At 37.8% G+C, this 14150-nt stretch overlaps 1 protein-coding gene across 2 annotated transcripts; it reads right to left on the bottom strand.

Annotated features, from left to right (window-relative positions):
• Positions 1-3322: 3322 nt before the first annotated feature.
• LOC122648666 (transcription factor MYB1) lies at positions 3323-11650 on the bottom strand. Of its 2 annotated transcripts, none has more exons than XM_043841886.1 (2): positions 11251-11650; positions 3323-4648 (listed from the first exon to the last, which is right to left on the bottom strand). In XM_043841886.1, exons 1-2 carry the CDS (start codon positions 11573-11575, stop codon positions 3723-3725), a joined length of 1251 nt encoding a protein of 416 aa, XP_043697821.1. In that variant the 5' UTR covers positions 11576-11650; the 3' UTR covers positions 3323-3722. The 2 variants fall into 2 exon arrangements, with proteins under 2 accessions (XP_043697821.1, XP_043697820.1); XM_043841885.1 differs by having other exon boundaries at positions 3323-4653; positions 11256-11649.
• Positions 11651-14150: the final 2500 nt, after the last annotated feature.

A 14150-nucleotide genomic window follows, 5' to 3' on the forward strand; every position in this document is an offset into this window, starting at 1 on the left:
GGGGGGGGGGGTAAAAGCCAAAATTATTGCTAGGATGATTCATAGGCTTTCTCTCAACTTGTGGATCAACCTATTACAACAAATTATTATAAATTTAAAATATTAAAAAATTCTAAAAAATGAAAAAGTTTATATATTAATATATAATAAAAATAAGTTAGTGGATCAGCTTATAAATTGGTCCAAAAAATATAGAAATTTCAAAATTAAAAAAGATAACAAATTCTTATATTATTATATATAAAAACAATCTCAATAATATATTATTATGATAATTTATAATCATCAAATTATAGTAATATGGAAAAAGGAAAAAATTACTACTTTTTGTTTGCACTGTTCTCAAAATTAAGCATTAGAGAAATACATTGTTTAATCAGAGCATAAATTATCAGTCATATTCTATATTTTTTTCAAATTTTAGTAGTTAAATAGTTGGAAAATTCCAGATAATTTTAGCTATTAAACACCGTTCCATAGAGCCTTCTTTAGTGACTTTGAATTAAAGGTGTCAATTGGTCGGTTCGAGCTGGTTTCAGTTCAGGTTGAGTCAGTTTCAGTGTGAGAATAATGAATTTGAAACTAAACCAACAAGGAAAGTTCAGTTTTGGGTTGTACCGGTTTATTATCGCGGTCGGCTTCAGCTTCAACCCGGTTTGGGTCCAATTTAACATACATATTTATACAAAAACTATGGAAAAACAAATTTTATTTTTAATGGGTTTTGGGTTGTCATCGGTTTTTTATTGGGGTAGATCGGTTTGGTTTCGATTTTGTTCTAGGTTTTGAGCTAGTCTCGGGTTCTTTCATTTTCCGGTGTGGTTCGGTTCGATTTCGAGGTCATAACACCCCAATTTGAAACCTGGCCAACATCACTGCAGTTTGATCCGGGCCATTTCGGTTCATTCCAATTTTGACACCCCTACTTTGAATACTGATTTCTTTCTTAGGTTCCTCAATTAAATTATCATATATTTCCTTTTGCCTTTTCTTTTCTGTCCATCCTTCTTTCCTTGGTGGAGTGGCTTGTGAGGATGTTGTTTGTGGTGGGCGGGTTGCTAGGATAAGGTCCTGCAAATCACAAGAAGCAACTAAAATTATTTAACTCATACTCTTGTTATTAGCACTTATAAAATGTCCAAATCTTGTTTGAGGCTGGTGCAGTTTCATACAAAACTGATAAGATTAATAAGGGTCATTGTTCATCTCTGTGGACCCTTAAGAATCCAAACTCCTGCCAAAAATACCTCATTTACATAGGTTAGGTTATGTTCTATTGAGAAACTTGGGAGTTAATAAGGGAGCAGAGAATAATAAGATTTTACCTAACATGTGATTGGACTGTGACATGACATAATCTATGAGGTTACCAGTCTCACCTAAAAATTTGGAGTTTCTTTTGGGATGTGATTGTTGGTTTCTTGCAACTCAGGCGGGCTAGGCTGAGTCTTTTGAAAACATAGGCCCAACCGAAGTTACTCATCCCAAGTTGGGCCTGACCTGACCTTAATTGGAAGATCCTAATTCTAACCCAGCCTGCCTCAACCCATATTTTTAAAACCGGCTCAAAGGGCGAAATTAAAACCACTGAACTGAAGCAAAATGATTTATAAAAAATAGGTCCAGTGTTTTAAGAGAGCAGCCCTCAGTGGGGACCAGACGGGACCAAAAAAGAAGACGGTTCAAGTCTCATTCAACCGTTTGGTTAGGTCAGGTTTTCTAAATTATGCCCCAAATATCTAGGCCCAAATTTTATTTGTAATTACTAAAGGGAATAAGAAACACTTCATGGGATTTGAATTCAAGCCCAACAAATGGCAGATGCACATATGGGGAAAGATCCCCACACCAACAATGTGAGGATGCTCACGGCGATATTGTGGGGTGCTTTGACGAAACTGTTTTCCGTGCCTTGATTGGTATAGGATAGAAGATTCTCCCACACCATACCGTTGGTGTGGAATTTAAATATATATGGGATTGGGACTAGCACAAGGCTTTAACTCTTAATTTCGCTTGGCTACATATATATGTAGCAGGCCTAGTCCGATGCTTCAAGTGTGGCCTGAGCTCGGGCTTGAATTCCTCAACCCTAGCCTGGCTAGCCTGGCTAATATAGCTGTATGTAGCCAGGCCTAGCCCTAGGCATCAACTTTAACCCTGCTGGCCTGCTTGGCCGAAGTTTGCCGGTTCAAGTTTTAATTCCTCAACTGTAGCCCAGTAAATCTCAGCCCGTCCCCACCAATTGGGCAGAGGATCCATTATATGAGACCCGGCAGGCAATTTCCTAGCACCCAAATGTAAATGGTGCTTCAGCCATTGAGGTCGAGGCCATTCGCGACGAAATTTTATAGGCCCACACCCTCCAAGTGCAACATATTGTGATCTGCTATTGCTATCCGGCAATAACAGCTCTCAATGATCTCTTTTTCACTCGACTGGGCAGCAAGCGTGCTGGTTTCAGATGTTCTGGAACTTTGTGCCCACTTCATCTCGGTTCACTTTCGTTTTATAAACCGGTCACAGAATGTCTGCAGATTTCCTAGCGTCTTCGTCTCTCACCTGTGTGGTGGTTAAGCCCACCCTCTTTCATTGTAAATCCAGTGTCTTAAACAGGAGTTTCTCCATGGCTGTTTTCTCTTAATAAAATTATACTTTCAACAAAAAAGAAAAGAATTTCTGACCAAGCCACCTACGTACCTTTGCCCAGTTAACAAGTATTTTTGCCATTTTAAAAGATGAGGATCGTAAATATACCTTGGGAAAAAGTTGTGCATTAACCCAAGCTTAAAAATGAAATTGCACACCCCCCATCTCTCATATCACTGTTCATGTGAGGGAGTTATATGTCATAAATGCTCCCCCCTTTATTGTCAGAAGAGGGGTTTCCCATTTATGGTTTTAGTGCACGGTATCAGAGTGGCAAACCGATACGATACCAATACGGTATCAGCCTGGATCAGCTGTATTGGACAAAAATACCACTGAATTTCTTTAAAAATGAGTTTTCTGACCATTTTACCCCTTGTCCGTACCATGCTACAGACACGGTATCGGCACAGTATCGGTGTCGACGACTAGTAAAACCAATACGTATCCCCCGATACAAACAATACGATACCGATACTTAGAACCATGTTCCCACTTCCCCTCATTTGCTTGAAACTGCATACAGGCAGTGCAAGGAACCCTCTCCCACAAACCTTATTACCAAGGTTAGATTTATTTTACCCAAAATATTGTGAAGTATGCCTGTGATGAGATCAGAATGAAGTTTGCTAATTAAAATGTTTCTTGTCATGGAAACAATAGATCAACTAGAAGAAGAAAAGTGCAATAATAGTAATAGGAATATAGGATCAAGGTAAATAGAACATGCTTCTTACCGTTCATGTAGAGTGCCAACGAAAAACAAAACCATATAAATTACAGGTTCCCATGCTTCCACATCAAACAAAGCTTGAGACCTTGTAATAGTTTGTCTTTGGGATCTCACTCCATTAACTGGCCATGTTTTCAATTCTCATTGCCGCATCTAGATAAGCCAGTTTTAAATGTCACCCACCTGAATATCCGGAGGTCTTCTCCTCACTTGCATGAGAAGAAATTCTATCTTTTGTAATCAAACAAGTACCTGATCAGCAGGTATGAGCTTTTACAACTTGCTGACTCAAACTTCACCTTTGCCAGATCCATGGAAATACGGAAATACTGCATGGAGCTCAGCTAAATCCCTCAACATTAGCAGGTACAGCAAAAGACTGCCTGGAAATCTGGGATGATAAAACGTCTGTCATCATGCCCATAAGCTTGTTCCTTCCCTCTTCAAAACGCAAATGGTCATTCCTCCTGTTACCTTCAACATGTGCTATTCGGACTTGAGCCCCTTGAGGAACTGCCCTGCCAGCTACATTATCCAACACTCTGGTGCTACTATTATCCAAGCCACTCTTAAGCCAAGCAATATTACTTAGGTCTGTTGCTATTGAGGCCAACTCATGACTTGAAAAAGGTTGAGGCTCTTCAAATTCAACGAATTCAGGCCCCAGCAAGGAGCTTTGAAGGTGTCCACTGCCTTGTGCCCCACAACAACCATGTCCACATCCTGGAGGAACAAGAGGTTCACCATATGAGCCTTCTAGCAACTTGCAAATCCCAGCATCTGGTTTCAAGGTTTGAACCAAAGGCCCATGCAATGGGACTGTTGACAATGAAGAGGCAGCAGCTGGTCCACCTAGAGGATTATATAGACTAAATGCACTAACACGTGCAACAGGACGAAATAAGGTTGGGGGGTCTTTTGCTTCATTTATACAGTGATTCTCCTTTGTTTGAGCCTTGTCCTCAAACTGGGTTGATATGTGCTCCATGAAGTTGACATCTTTTCCTTCCGGTGACTTGAATGAATCAACATCCCCACATGATAGAGTTTCTTCTGAAGATGCTCTCGTTTTGTCCAGGCTGGCATCTTCCAACATATCACCAGATGCTGATCTAAACTTTCCAAGCTCCATGCATCTGCGTCGTAACGTAGAATTCCAGTGATTCTTTATTGCATTGTCCGTCCTCCCTTGTAGCAGTCTGGCAATTGATGCCCATTTGTTTCCATGGATTGCATGGGCTGCAACTATGATCCGATCCTCTTCCTCTGTAATAATTTCTGTTCCGTCAGCCTTATAAAGCACAGTGTGTGCATAATTAGAAAATAAAGAAATGGCAGATTCAAACAAGGCGTGAAAGAGCAAACGCTAATTGAAGTTTTCTAGTTACTACCACAATCATACTAGCTATATTATACATGGAATTGATAATCAAAATGTACAGTTGACAGCAATTAGTATTCATAATAGTCCCAATATGTGTCTTAACCTTTTAAAAGTGTTCAAGAAAATTGTGGTAGAAACTAAAAACATCCGGGCTTCTTGTCAAATAACAGCCATAAAAACTGCCTAACAAATACCATGAACTCCAGCCGACGCAGAAGAGGCTCTAAGCCTTCCCGCTGGGTTTTTTACCAATCAGCAACGTAATGAGCTTATTATTAGAGATTTTAGTAGGAATTGACAAACAGAATTGAAAATATTCATTTTCTAAAGGGCCAGCCAACTGCATCAATGATCTCCTTAAAACCATCAGCATAAGTATTTGGACTAATATACGCTCAGCATTTGCAACATGTCCCTATCCAAAAAAGAATTGCGGCGGTCATATACTGAAGGAACACATGAAGGTCAAAACAATCTATAAAATGATAAAGTATCTGTGTTTCCGCTTAAACTCTAAACCAGTCCTAGTTCCTTACCCTGGCTGAAGCTTAATCAATAAAATATCCCTTGATTGGTTTTTCCAAACTTCAATAAAACCACATTTTCTTCTTGTCTACCTTTATTTTGGTTCTCATTTTAGCCTCTACTGGTCACCTATTTCCAGTACTCATGACCTATAATGATGGCTATAACTTTCTCAGTGAGGAGTTCTGTTGCTCAATTGAATGGTGAAATAATGTAATCAGAACTCAGCACAGAGAACCTACACAGTGAACAATCTCCAGGAAAAAATACAAGCTAGTACTTTACCATACCTAAAGATGTTCCTGAGTAGAGAGAGAAAGGGGGGCAAAAAAAGAGAACCCATCTCATAGACTAGGAAAAGTAAATCCAGCCTGTTGATGTTGTTACATGGCTTGAAGGATAAAGCTTGAACAATCTCTACATTAATTACTTCAAAGTCGCAATGAACCACAACTAGAAGAAGCAAAGTTGAGGAGAGCGCCCCTCCCCAGCAAAAAAAAGTGGGAGGAAAGCTACTGCACCATGAAGGACAAGTTTTTTCATCACCAATAGCTGGGCAGCTGATTCCAAAACTTTCCACTTGAATAGCCATTCTCCAGCATTTGTTTCCTGCCCACCCATACCTACGTGTTCGGGCATTGAATAATTAAAAATATGGCGTGATAAGTTCAACAAAATCCAGTAATCAGACAATGAAATCTTTACTTCCTAGAACTAGAAAAAATAATAAAAATCTATAAGTTAATATTTAGAGATGACCAAAGGAAGCACACCTAGTGTTAAGTAGAAATTCTCCAGTAAAAGAAATTAATGGAGGTTCAGAGGACGGCACTAAGAGATGACCCAATGTCAGAGAATAAAAGCAATGCCTTCAGAGAAACATATTAACCACAAAATAGATAAATAGAAGAGTTTAGCCTCATTAGTAGACAACCAACAACAACAACAAACCCAGCCTTGTCCCAACTTAATGGGGTCGGCAACATGATCCAACCAAAACAAAGTAAGGGAAACTGAGGTCTAAACAAAAAGGGGTAATGAAGAGGTGGGGAAAAGGGGGAAGGGAAATGCGATGATAAATGAAAAATAGAAAATGGAGAAATGATAAATGGAAATAAAAAGAAAAAAGAAAGATGAAAGGTTCAAACTCGGAACAAAATGAATTCAAGGAAGGTTTGAACTTGGAACAAAACCAAGAGTAATGAATATTATCCAATTCTCCCTACTTCTAATAGCCAGCCAAAAATAGAAGGCAATGGAAAGACCTCCCAACTTCGAATAACACACAACCTTCTAGAATTTACTAAGATATAATAATAAAAAAATAAAACTTGGGTTCTAGCCCCCCCCCCCCCCAAAAAAAATGGTAAAATGAAAAGAACAGCTGTAAATAGTAATCATGGAGGGCTCATGTAGGCCATCATTTGGTTAGATTTTTCTTGTTTGAATTTTGTGGGCATAGATCTTCACAACAGCAAATTAGTTCTCATCCCCAGCCCATTTCTGTTTGTACTTTTTAATTTTCCTGCCTACTAAACTTTTTTTTCCTTTTTTGGTAAGGCCTGCCTACTAAACTTTCAATTGCAAAAACCTATTTACACCAGTCCATGCCTTGGAACCTCAAACAGAACTTTGCACCAACTCTTTCAAATATGAAGAAACAGAATATAATGATGTTTAAGTAGGACAGGGATAAATGAACCATTACAAAAGGCATCATCAACCGAAAAGTCTCTAATCTTTAAGGGAGGCCATAGGGAATTGCAAGTATCCAATACTTAACACTAGAAATAACTAAGGATGATGATCCATGTGGATCGCTTCGTCATTTAGGTTGCTTATATTACAATGATAGTTGATAAGAAGGCAGTCAATGGTCGCATCTCCATCATAAGATATTGAATAAGGACCGCGTTTGATGGACTACAAACTCTTTGACAAGCATAACAATGTCAAGCCCAACCTGCAATGACAGCTCTTTATGGCTGTTGGAAATTAGGAAGCCTTACCCGTTCTTTTTATTTGTGGGGTTTCTGCAGCACAGGTGGAGCTAAGGATGCATTGGCCCTTCCCCAAAGTTTTGAAAAACCCCAGGTGGTGATTTAACTATCTTATAGAAAAATAAATTTTATTTTATATAGGTCCCCCCCATAATGATAGTGTGACTGGTTTTAACTATGCAGGATAGTCCTTCAATTAAAGCTGGGAGCCAATTGTGTAGTTTTTCTTATTTTTGTATAGGAGTTTTAAGGCTGGTTGTGGAGTTCATGTTTATCAATCAGTTAGGATTTTTTAAATTTAAAATACCACATTTTATTAGTCGAGTCTTTTGTTATTAAGAAACTCGAGTCCTTACCTTATCAGAAAAGTTGATTAATTGTCCAAGGGTCCTAGAATTAGAAGATTTCCTTTGTATTTTTTTTTCCATAAATAGATGTAACCACCGCTTTAATTATATGTGAATGGATTAATCTTGTTTGATTTGGTAATGACCTAGTTGATTCTTTCTCTCTCTCCCCATCTTTTTCTCTCTTATCTTTCTTCTCTAATTTCTCTAAATCTTTGGACAGCAGTCAACAGTATTCTCTGTCCTCCTTTTCTCCCCAATGATTTCATCTACTAGATAAAATATTTCCTTCTCTCTTCATCACCCTTCAGCATCCTTCTCTTCCTTTCTTTTCCTCCCAACTATTGATAGTTCCAAATCTTAAATCTTAGGATCCAACTTCCTTATTTTGTCTCCTCAACAACTCCTCCATCAATCTTCCCTATTTAGTTAGTTTATTCCCCTATTTTTAAAATTTGAACAGTCATGGATAATTATGAGATGAGATCCTTCCGAATGTGATAAGAGAATTCCTACTATTACTATTCTCTTTCTTTCTCTTAATTGAAGAAATAATTGGAAAATAAAACAGCAAGTACAAAAATGAGTAATAACCCCCAATAAGATTAAGAACAATTTGCTATTTCCTTCCATTAAATTCTAAATATTATATCTGAGCAGTCGTAGTCATTGGATCCGATTGGTAGATCTAGGCAATATCAGCCCTTGAAACAGAATCTTGGAGATTAGCCCATCACTCACAAATCCATATGCCTTATATGGCTCCGACATCAAGATTGTTCACCTGAAAGCTTATGCCAAGACTTGAGCCCTTGTCCCAAATGATCGGTTTTTGCTCTTAGAAACAAAAGAAGGTTAGATCCCAGAACATACATAATAACTACCACATGTCAATTTGGTTAATGATTAAACTAAGTAGGCATGTCTATATGTTAAGTTTCTATCAAGTTCCAGGTTGCCACATGTCTATAATGTTTGAGATGTGCCACTAAATTTAACATGTGGAATCCAAGGATATCTATTCCAGCAGTCAGAATGACCAAAATCATCTTTCAAGGCACCTTGCAATAAAACACTCCACTATCGATGGCCAAAACCTTTTTCCATTTTCTGATTTTCTCATTGTAAGTTGTGTTCAATAGATTCCCCCCACCCCAAATTTTACCCTATTGGTTGGTATTTTATGTTAACTTTGATAAACTCAAAGTTGGTTTACAATTCCAAACATACTAGCTCTCTGTCCTTGTTACCCTATAAAATTAATGAGTACTTGCATGCTTTACTAGCCATGGTTGAATTAATCTTCAGTTATCCCTATCATTTACCTTCTAAAAAAAACCCTCCACTTAACCGATTGGGGTTGGATCCCAAGCGGGGTACTTGGTGGAATTGAAGAAAGGCTAGTGGGCTGAGCCGAATCTTTCCAAGTAGCTCATATCACTGGATCAATGTCCATTGATATAATCAATTTGACCTCGATACTTGAAACTTAGGATATAACGGAAACCTAGACTTGATGCACTATTAGTGTCCCCTCTAAGGAAAAGTTTCTCACTCCACCCCTGAAAGAGACCTTTGTGGTTGGCTTGTAAATTGAATATGCACATACCCAAATTAAGCATTCCATAAAATTGGTTGTTGGAGTGGCACCACTGAATACTTCTGGTATGTACCACTCCAACTAGGAGTCTTTTGAACCTCATTCTAATAAGTTGAGGATACAAGTTTGGCGGATTTGAGGGAAAATTGCACCGCTAAATCCAGAAAAAAGATGGAATTAATTTTATTCGTCTTTTTCTTTGTTATATTTTTAGAAACTCACATCAACTATTCTTTGAGTAACAGCCACACAATCACACACAAAAAGGAATCAGATTCAACATTTTTTTTTTTGGGTGAATAGATTATCATTCAACAAATTTCAGTCAAACATTTTAAGTATTTAATTTCAGCAAGGCTAGAATTGAAATTTGCAAGATTTCACTCAAAATCAGCTGAAATCATATAAAATTAAAAAATAAAAATAAAAAAAGACCAACAACAGAAAAAGTATTTTGACCTTGACACTTACCTGAAATCAGGGTCATAATTGAATACAGTTCTTTTACACATGCATGCTCCCCTGGGAATGGGAGGCATTATAATATATAACCTGAACTTTAGCATTGTATTTAGAACAGCTGAGATTACAAAGTGCAAAGTTTTGTGATTTAAGTCTAACAGTGCATTTTAGATGCAGATCCAAAAGAGGAATTTTATGAATAAATGAAAAGATCCAGTCACACATTGGTGAAGTGTGAGGAGAGGCAAAAGGAAAGGCGGGGGAGAGAAGAGTGATACACTTAAATAAGTTTCATGCATGGTGCTGAAGACCGAAGTTGATATAATAACTTCGAAAACCCCAATATGGATCTTGTTTCAGTTAAGAATTCCAACTGACAGGAATGATGCAGAAGCATTATCAAGACAAATCTCGCTTCAAAATTGAAATTGTAGCTCATCCCCATTGAGATGATATCAGGTCTATGAGATCCAATCCAGCTCCAGTTATTTAGATTTCTACAAAGACATTGGTTAAACCATGCACAGGAGAAAACAAGGAGTCAAGGACAATGAGATAGTTTCTCATAAGTTTTTCTTCTTTTCAGCTCCCTTTATAGGATAAACAAGGACAGTAGTTGTAATTTTTAAGATGGGAAGATGCTATAGTCTAACTAGTCTACTTCAAATCCAACAAAGAAAGAGTTGATAAGTTGGGAACTACAGAACAGATGTCAGCACATTTTTTTCAATTTTTTCGCCTTTTTTTTTTTTCTCATTTGAAATCTTATTTTGGAATGAGAGATTTTCTCCTCCAAAAATATGTCAGTTGATTCAAGAGTTACATTTGAGTATTCAGTATAGTTACCAATTGCTACAGAATTACCAAGAACTTACCCAAACTGAAGATCCGAGTATTTTTTCCCCCTTTTTGATATTGCTAAACTGAAAACTAGAGCTTGTTAAACTTTCAAGCATAAGATAAATCAGTAGTTCACTAATTTTTTTGTTTTCCGGAAATTTACCAAGTTCACTAGAAAGTCCCTTTGATAAAACAAACTCGACTCCCTTTTGCCCCTCCCCTTAAGCTCTTCATGTTACCCTTCCTAATCCTCGAGTGAAACTAGAGATGAAATAGAAAAAAGAAATGAAAAAGGAGATATCCCAAATAGTAAAATACAGCAGGGAAAGTCTTCTTCCGGAAACGTATCTTAAAAAGACATGAGAAAGCTTTTAATGGCCCTTTAATCCTTAAACGAGAATAAGAAAAAACTACTACTATACTAGCAGCTTGAACTATAACCAGTAGGATATAACTAAAGACCCTACGATCTAAAGTCACTATTAGCAGTACAGAGAGCATAAAACAATGGCAATGGATACGGAAAAGCCATGTTATCTTCCAGTATCACATAAAAAACAAAGCATCGTTAACGATAATCTAAACCGGAATCCAGTGGAAAATTTTAGAACAAAAGTAGAACAAGAAGAAGAATTAAAAGCGTAATCAGTGTCATGAAACCCTCAATTCACAGTAGAAAGGAGAGGAAATTGATAGGTAGTGGGGTTTACCAGAGAAGGGCTTTCGCTTCACACAAGGATCGAGCTGATTACACCACCGGAGCCGACACGACTTGCCAGAACGGCCGGAAATTCCACGGGCGATGAGGCTCCAATTCCTGGCGCCGAACTTGCTAACGAGTCTACTAAGAATCGCGTCTTCCTCGGGCGACCAAGGTCCTTTAACTCGGTCTTCCGACCCGATGCCGACTCGATTGCTGCTGCTCCCATTTCCTTCTCCGACTCCAACTCTGCTCCCACCCTCACCACCTTCTCCACCATCGCCACCATCGAACCCCTCACCATCGACCGCCGCTACCATTTCCTCCTCTTTCATCTTTTTTTTATCTCCCGCTCTCCCTGTGTCTGTAACCGTACCAGTAGTACCTACCCGCCTAACTGCAATTGTTCTTGAAGACAGCTGAATTCTTTTATAGGGCAAGTCTTCGGGGACTCTTTTCCAGTTTTCAAAAGTGTTTTTCCATTTAATACTCCTATGTCCTCTTCTGAAATGACTTCTCTAACCTTTGTTTTTAGCACTTCAAAAGTTCAAAACGAAAATTATTAAGGGCAAAAGGTTGGAAACCTGTCCGGTTGTTGGATTTAATTGACACATTTACCCTTCAGTAGAGCATCAGATTTACACTACCATGGGCCTTCTTTCCTATTTCACCCATTCGGTTGATTTTGTGGGTGTTTCGGTAATCTGGTCTGCGGCGGTTATGTGTTCGGGGAAAACTTTCGCCAAAGGTATATGAGTGTTTCCAATCTCGGTCAACCTGATTCAACGAGGGAGACATCACCCGGGGACCCACTTTACAAACGTCGGATTGGGATCTCGTTCACGGATATATTATATTATATTTGATAAACCCACCACAAAAGGAAGAATTTACGGAAGTGATCCAAATTTCAAAATTCAAATCTTGGGGTGCAAAATAGAACCGGCCAAGCCGGATGTCTGATCCCATCTTACACTGGGCTGGGGCTGGGAAATCCCAACCAGATGTCCAGAGTTCACACAGGCCAGGTTTGGGTTGAGACCTTGATTCAGCTGGGCCCATTAAACCCAACAAAATATATAAGTGAGAAGAAGAACGCTGTCCGATTGTGTGGCCCATGCACCAGGGGCATCGACTAAGGGGGTTTTTCATTTTGTAGAGGGTGGGGGTGATCATTTCAGGGGTGCAATGTCTAGCACGCAGGCTGTACATGACCAAACAGCATTGTTTTTCCCTATATAAGTTCGGGGTTGTGTGATGCAAAAAATAAAAAATAAAAAAAATCCGTACATTAACTAGAGCCCAAGGATGTCAATGGATATTTGAAAATCTAAATTCGATTCGCGTTAGTATCTGTTTAGGAGAATCTAAATCCTTCCGAAAACTAATCGGATACAAATATGATAAACCCCCTATCTGATCAATTATTATTCGATTTAGCAATCTGACGGTAATAAAATGTATGAAATATATCTTTGTGTCCGCCTATCCCATTAAGTTACCTTATTGGATTTTGTTTTCTTATTTTTATAATTTTATAAGCTAAGATAATGTGATTCTTTTTCTATATTTTCTATTGGTTTATATATATTGTTTTATGCACTGTGATACATGGAATCACATATCTATTTAAATAAATACAAGATAAAATCAAACAATAAAAATGTAAGAAAAATCAAAGACTAAGAAAAATATAAAAGAAAGGGTAGTTGCTGAACTCTCAAGTCTTAACCCTAACCCTCATCAACAAAACAGTAAAGATGTCAACGGATAGTTGAAAATTCGTAGTTGATCCGCTTTCATATCCATTTAGGAAAGTCCGTATTAAAAAAAAAGCGCTATCCAGAAAACTATCTAAATCTGTTCGAAAACTAATAGGATATTATCCGAATCCATCCAAATATAATCGGATACGAATATAATAATGCAACTATACGAACGAATTCGATCCATTTACATGCTTACATCTTATTGCAAGCAAATAGATAGGAAAAGAAATTAAATTTGTTTAAAAAACGAAGATAGAAACTTTTTTGTGGAATCTTTATCCCCTCCAATTCGCTGCCTCCACCAATTCCTCACATGGGGGCAGAAATAACCACCCTATTTCCTGCCCAAAAACACTGCCCAAGGTGGGTTCCACTCCCCCTATTAGAGGAATTGGAGGAATTGGAGGTGTCTGCGAATTGGAGGTGATAATTATTCGTTTTTGTGATCATGATTATATAAATATCTTAAACTCTTTGTAAATATGGTAATCTAATTGCTAAAATGGAATCTTTATTTTTCCTCTTAAAATTTAAAGAAATTGATTATAAAATAAAATAAAATTTAATAAAAAAAATTAGAGTTAATTATACAGTCATGATAGGTAATGGTTATAAAATTTTCTGTTTTAGTTTTGATGTAATTTAATTTTCCTTCTCTTTATTTCCTTGCAACCCAACGGAACATTAAGAATTTTTATGTAGCCTAATTCAAAAATATGTTCAAATGGGCCACAAACTGGCCCAATTTTTAGATTCCTCTATCCAAGCTACTGTTGAGCCCAACTTGAGTGATTAGAGTGAGGAATATTGAGAGTTTATTTTTATTTTTACTTTTTTGCGGGGGTGGGTGTTTATGAGAGTCTTCCACATGGCAGAGCCAAGTATAAAAAGAAATAGGAGAAAAGTTCTTTGTGGAGGAGTGTATTGCCCATGCCCCCATGAAAGGCGAAAATCCTGCCACCATGATATCAATACATGTGCTCTCATTGACCCCACGTGCAAGGCCATGCTCCCCCCATAACGAACATCAGCCCAAAGAAATAATTGAAGCATCAAAATAAGGGCAGAAAAGTTTAACAATGAAACGCAACCTAAAAAGTCCCATAAATGGAGGTCCAATTGTTTCTTTGATCACTAAAAT

This window comes from Telopea speciosissima, chromosome 1 (genome assembly GCF_018873765.1).
Source record: "Telopea speciosissima isolate NSW1024214 ecotype Mountain lineage chromosome 1, Tspe_v1, whole genome shotgun sequence".
Lineage (NCBI taxonomy): Eukaryota > Viridiplantae > Streptophyta > Magnoliopsida > Proteales > Proteaceae > Telopea > Telopea speciosissima.

Bases quoted from the DNA above. Each gene is read 5' to 3' on its own strand.
- LOC122648666 (XM_043841886.1), bottom strand. From the start codon at position 11,575: ATGAAAGAGGAGGAAATGGTAGCGGCGGTCGATGGTGAGGGGTTCGAT. The intron at 4,649-11,250 runs GTAAACCCCACT...AAATTATTACAG, and splicing joins GAAGCGAAAGCCCTTCTCTG to AGGAAGAGGATCGGATCATA.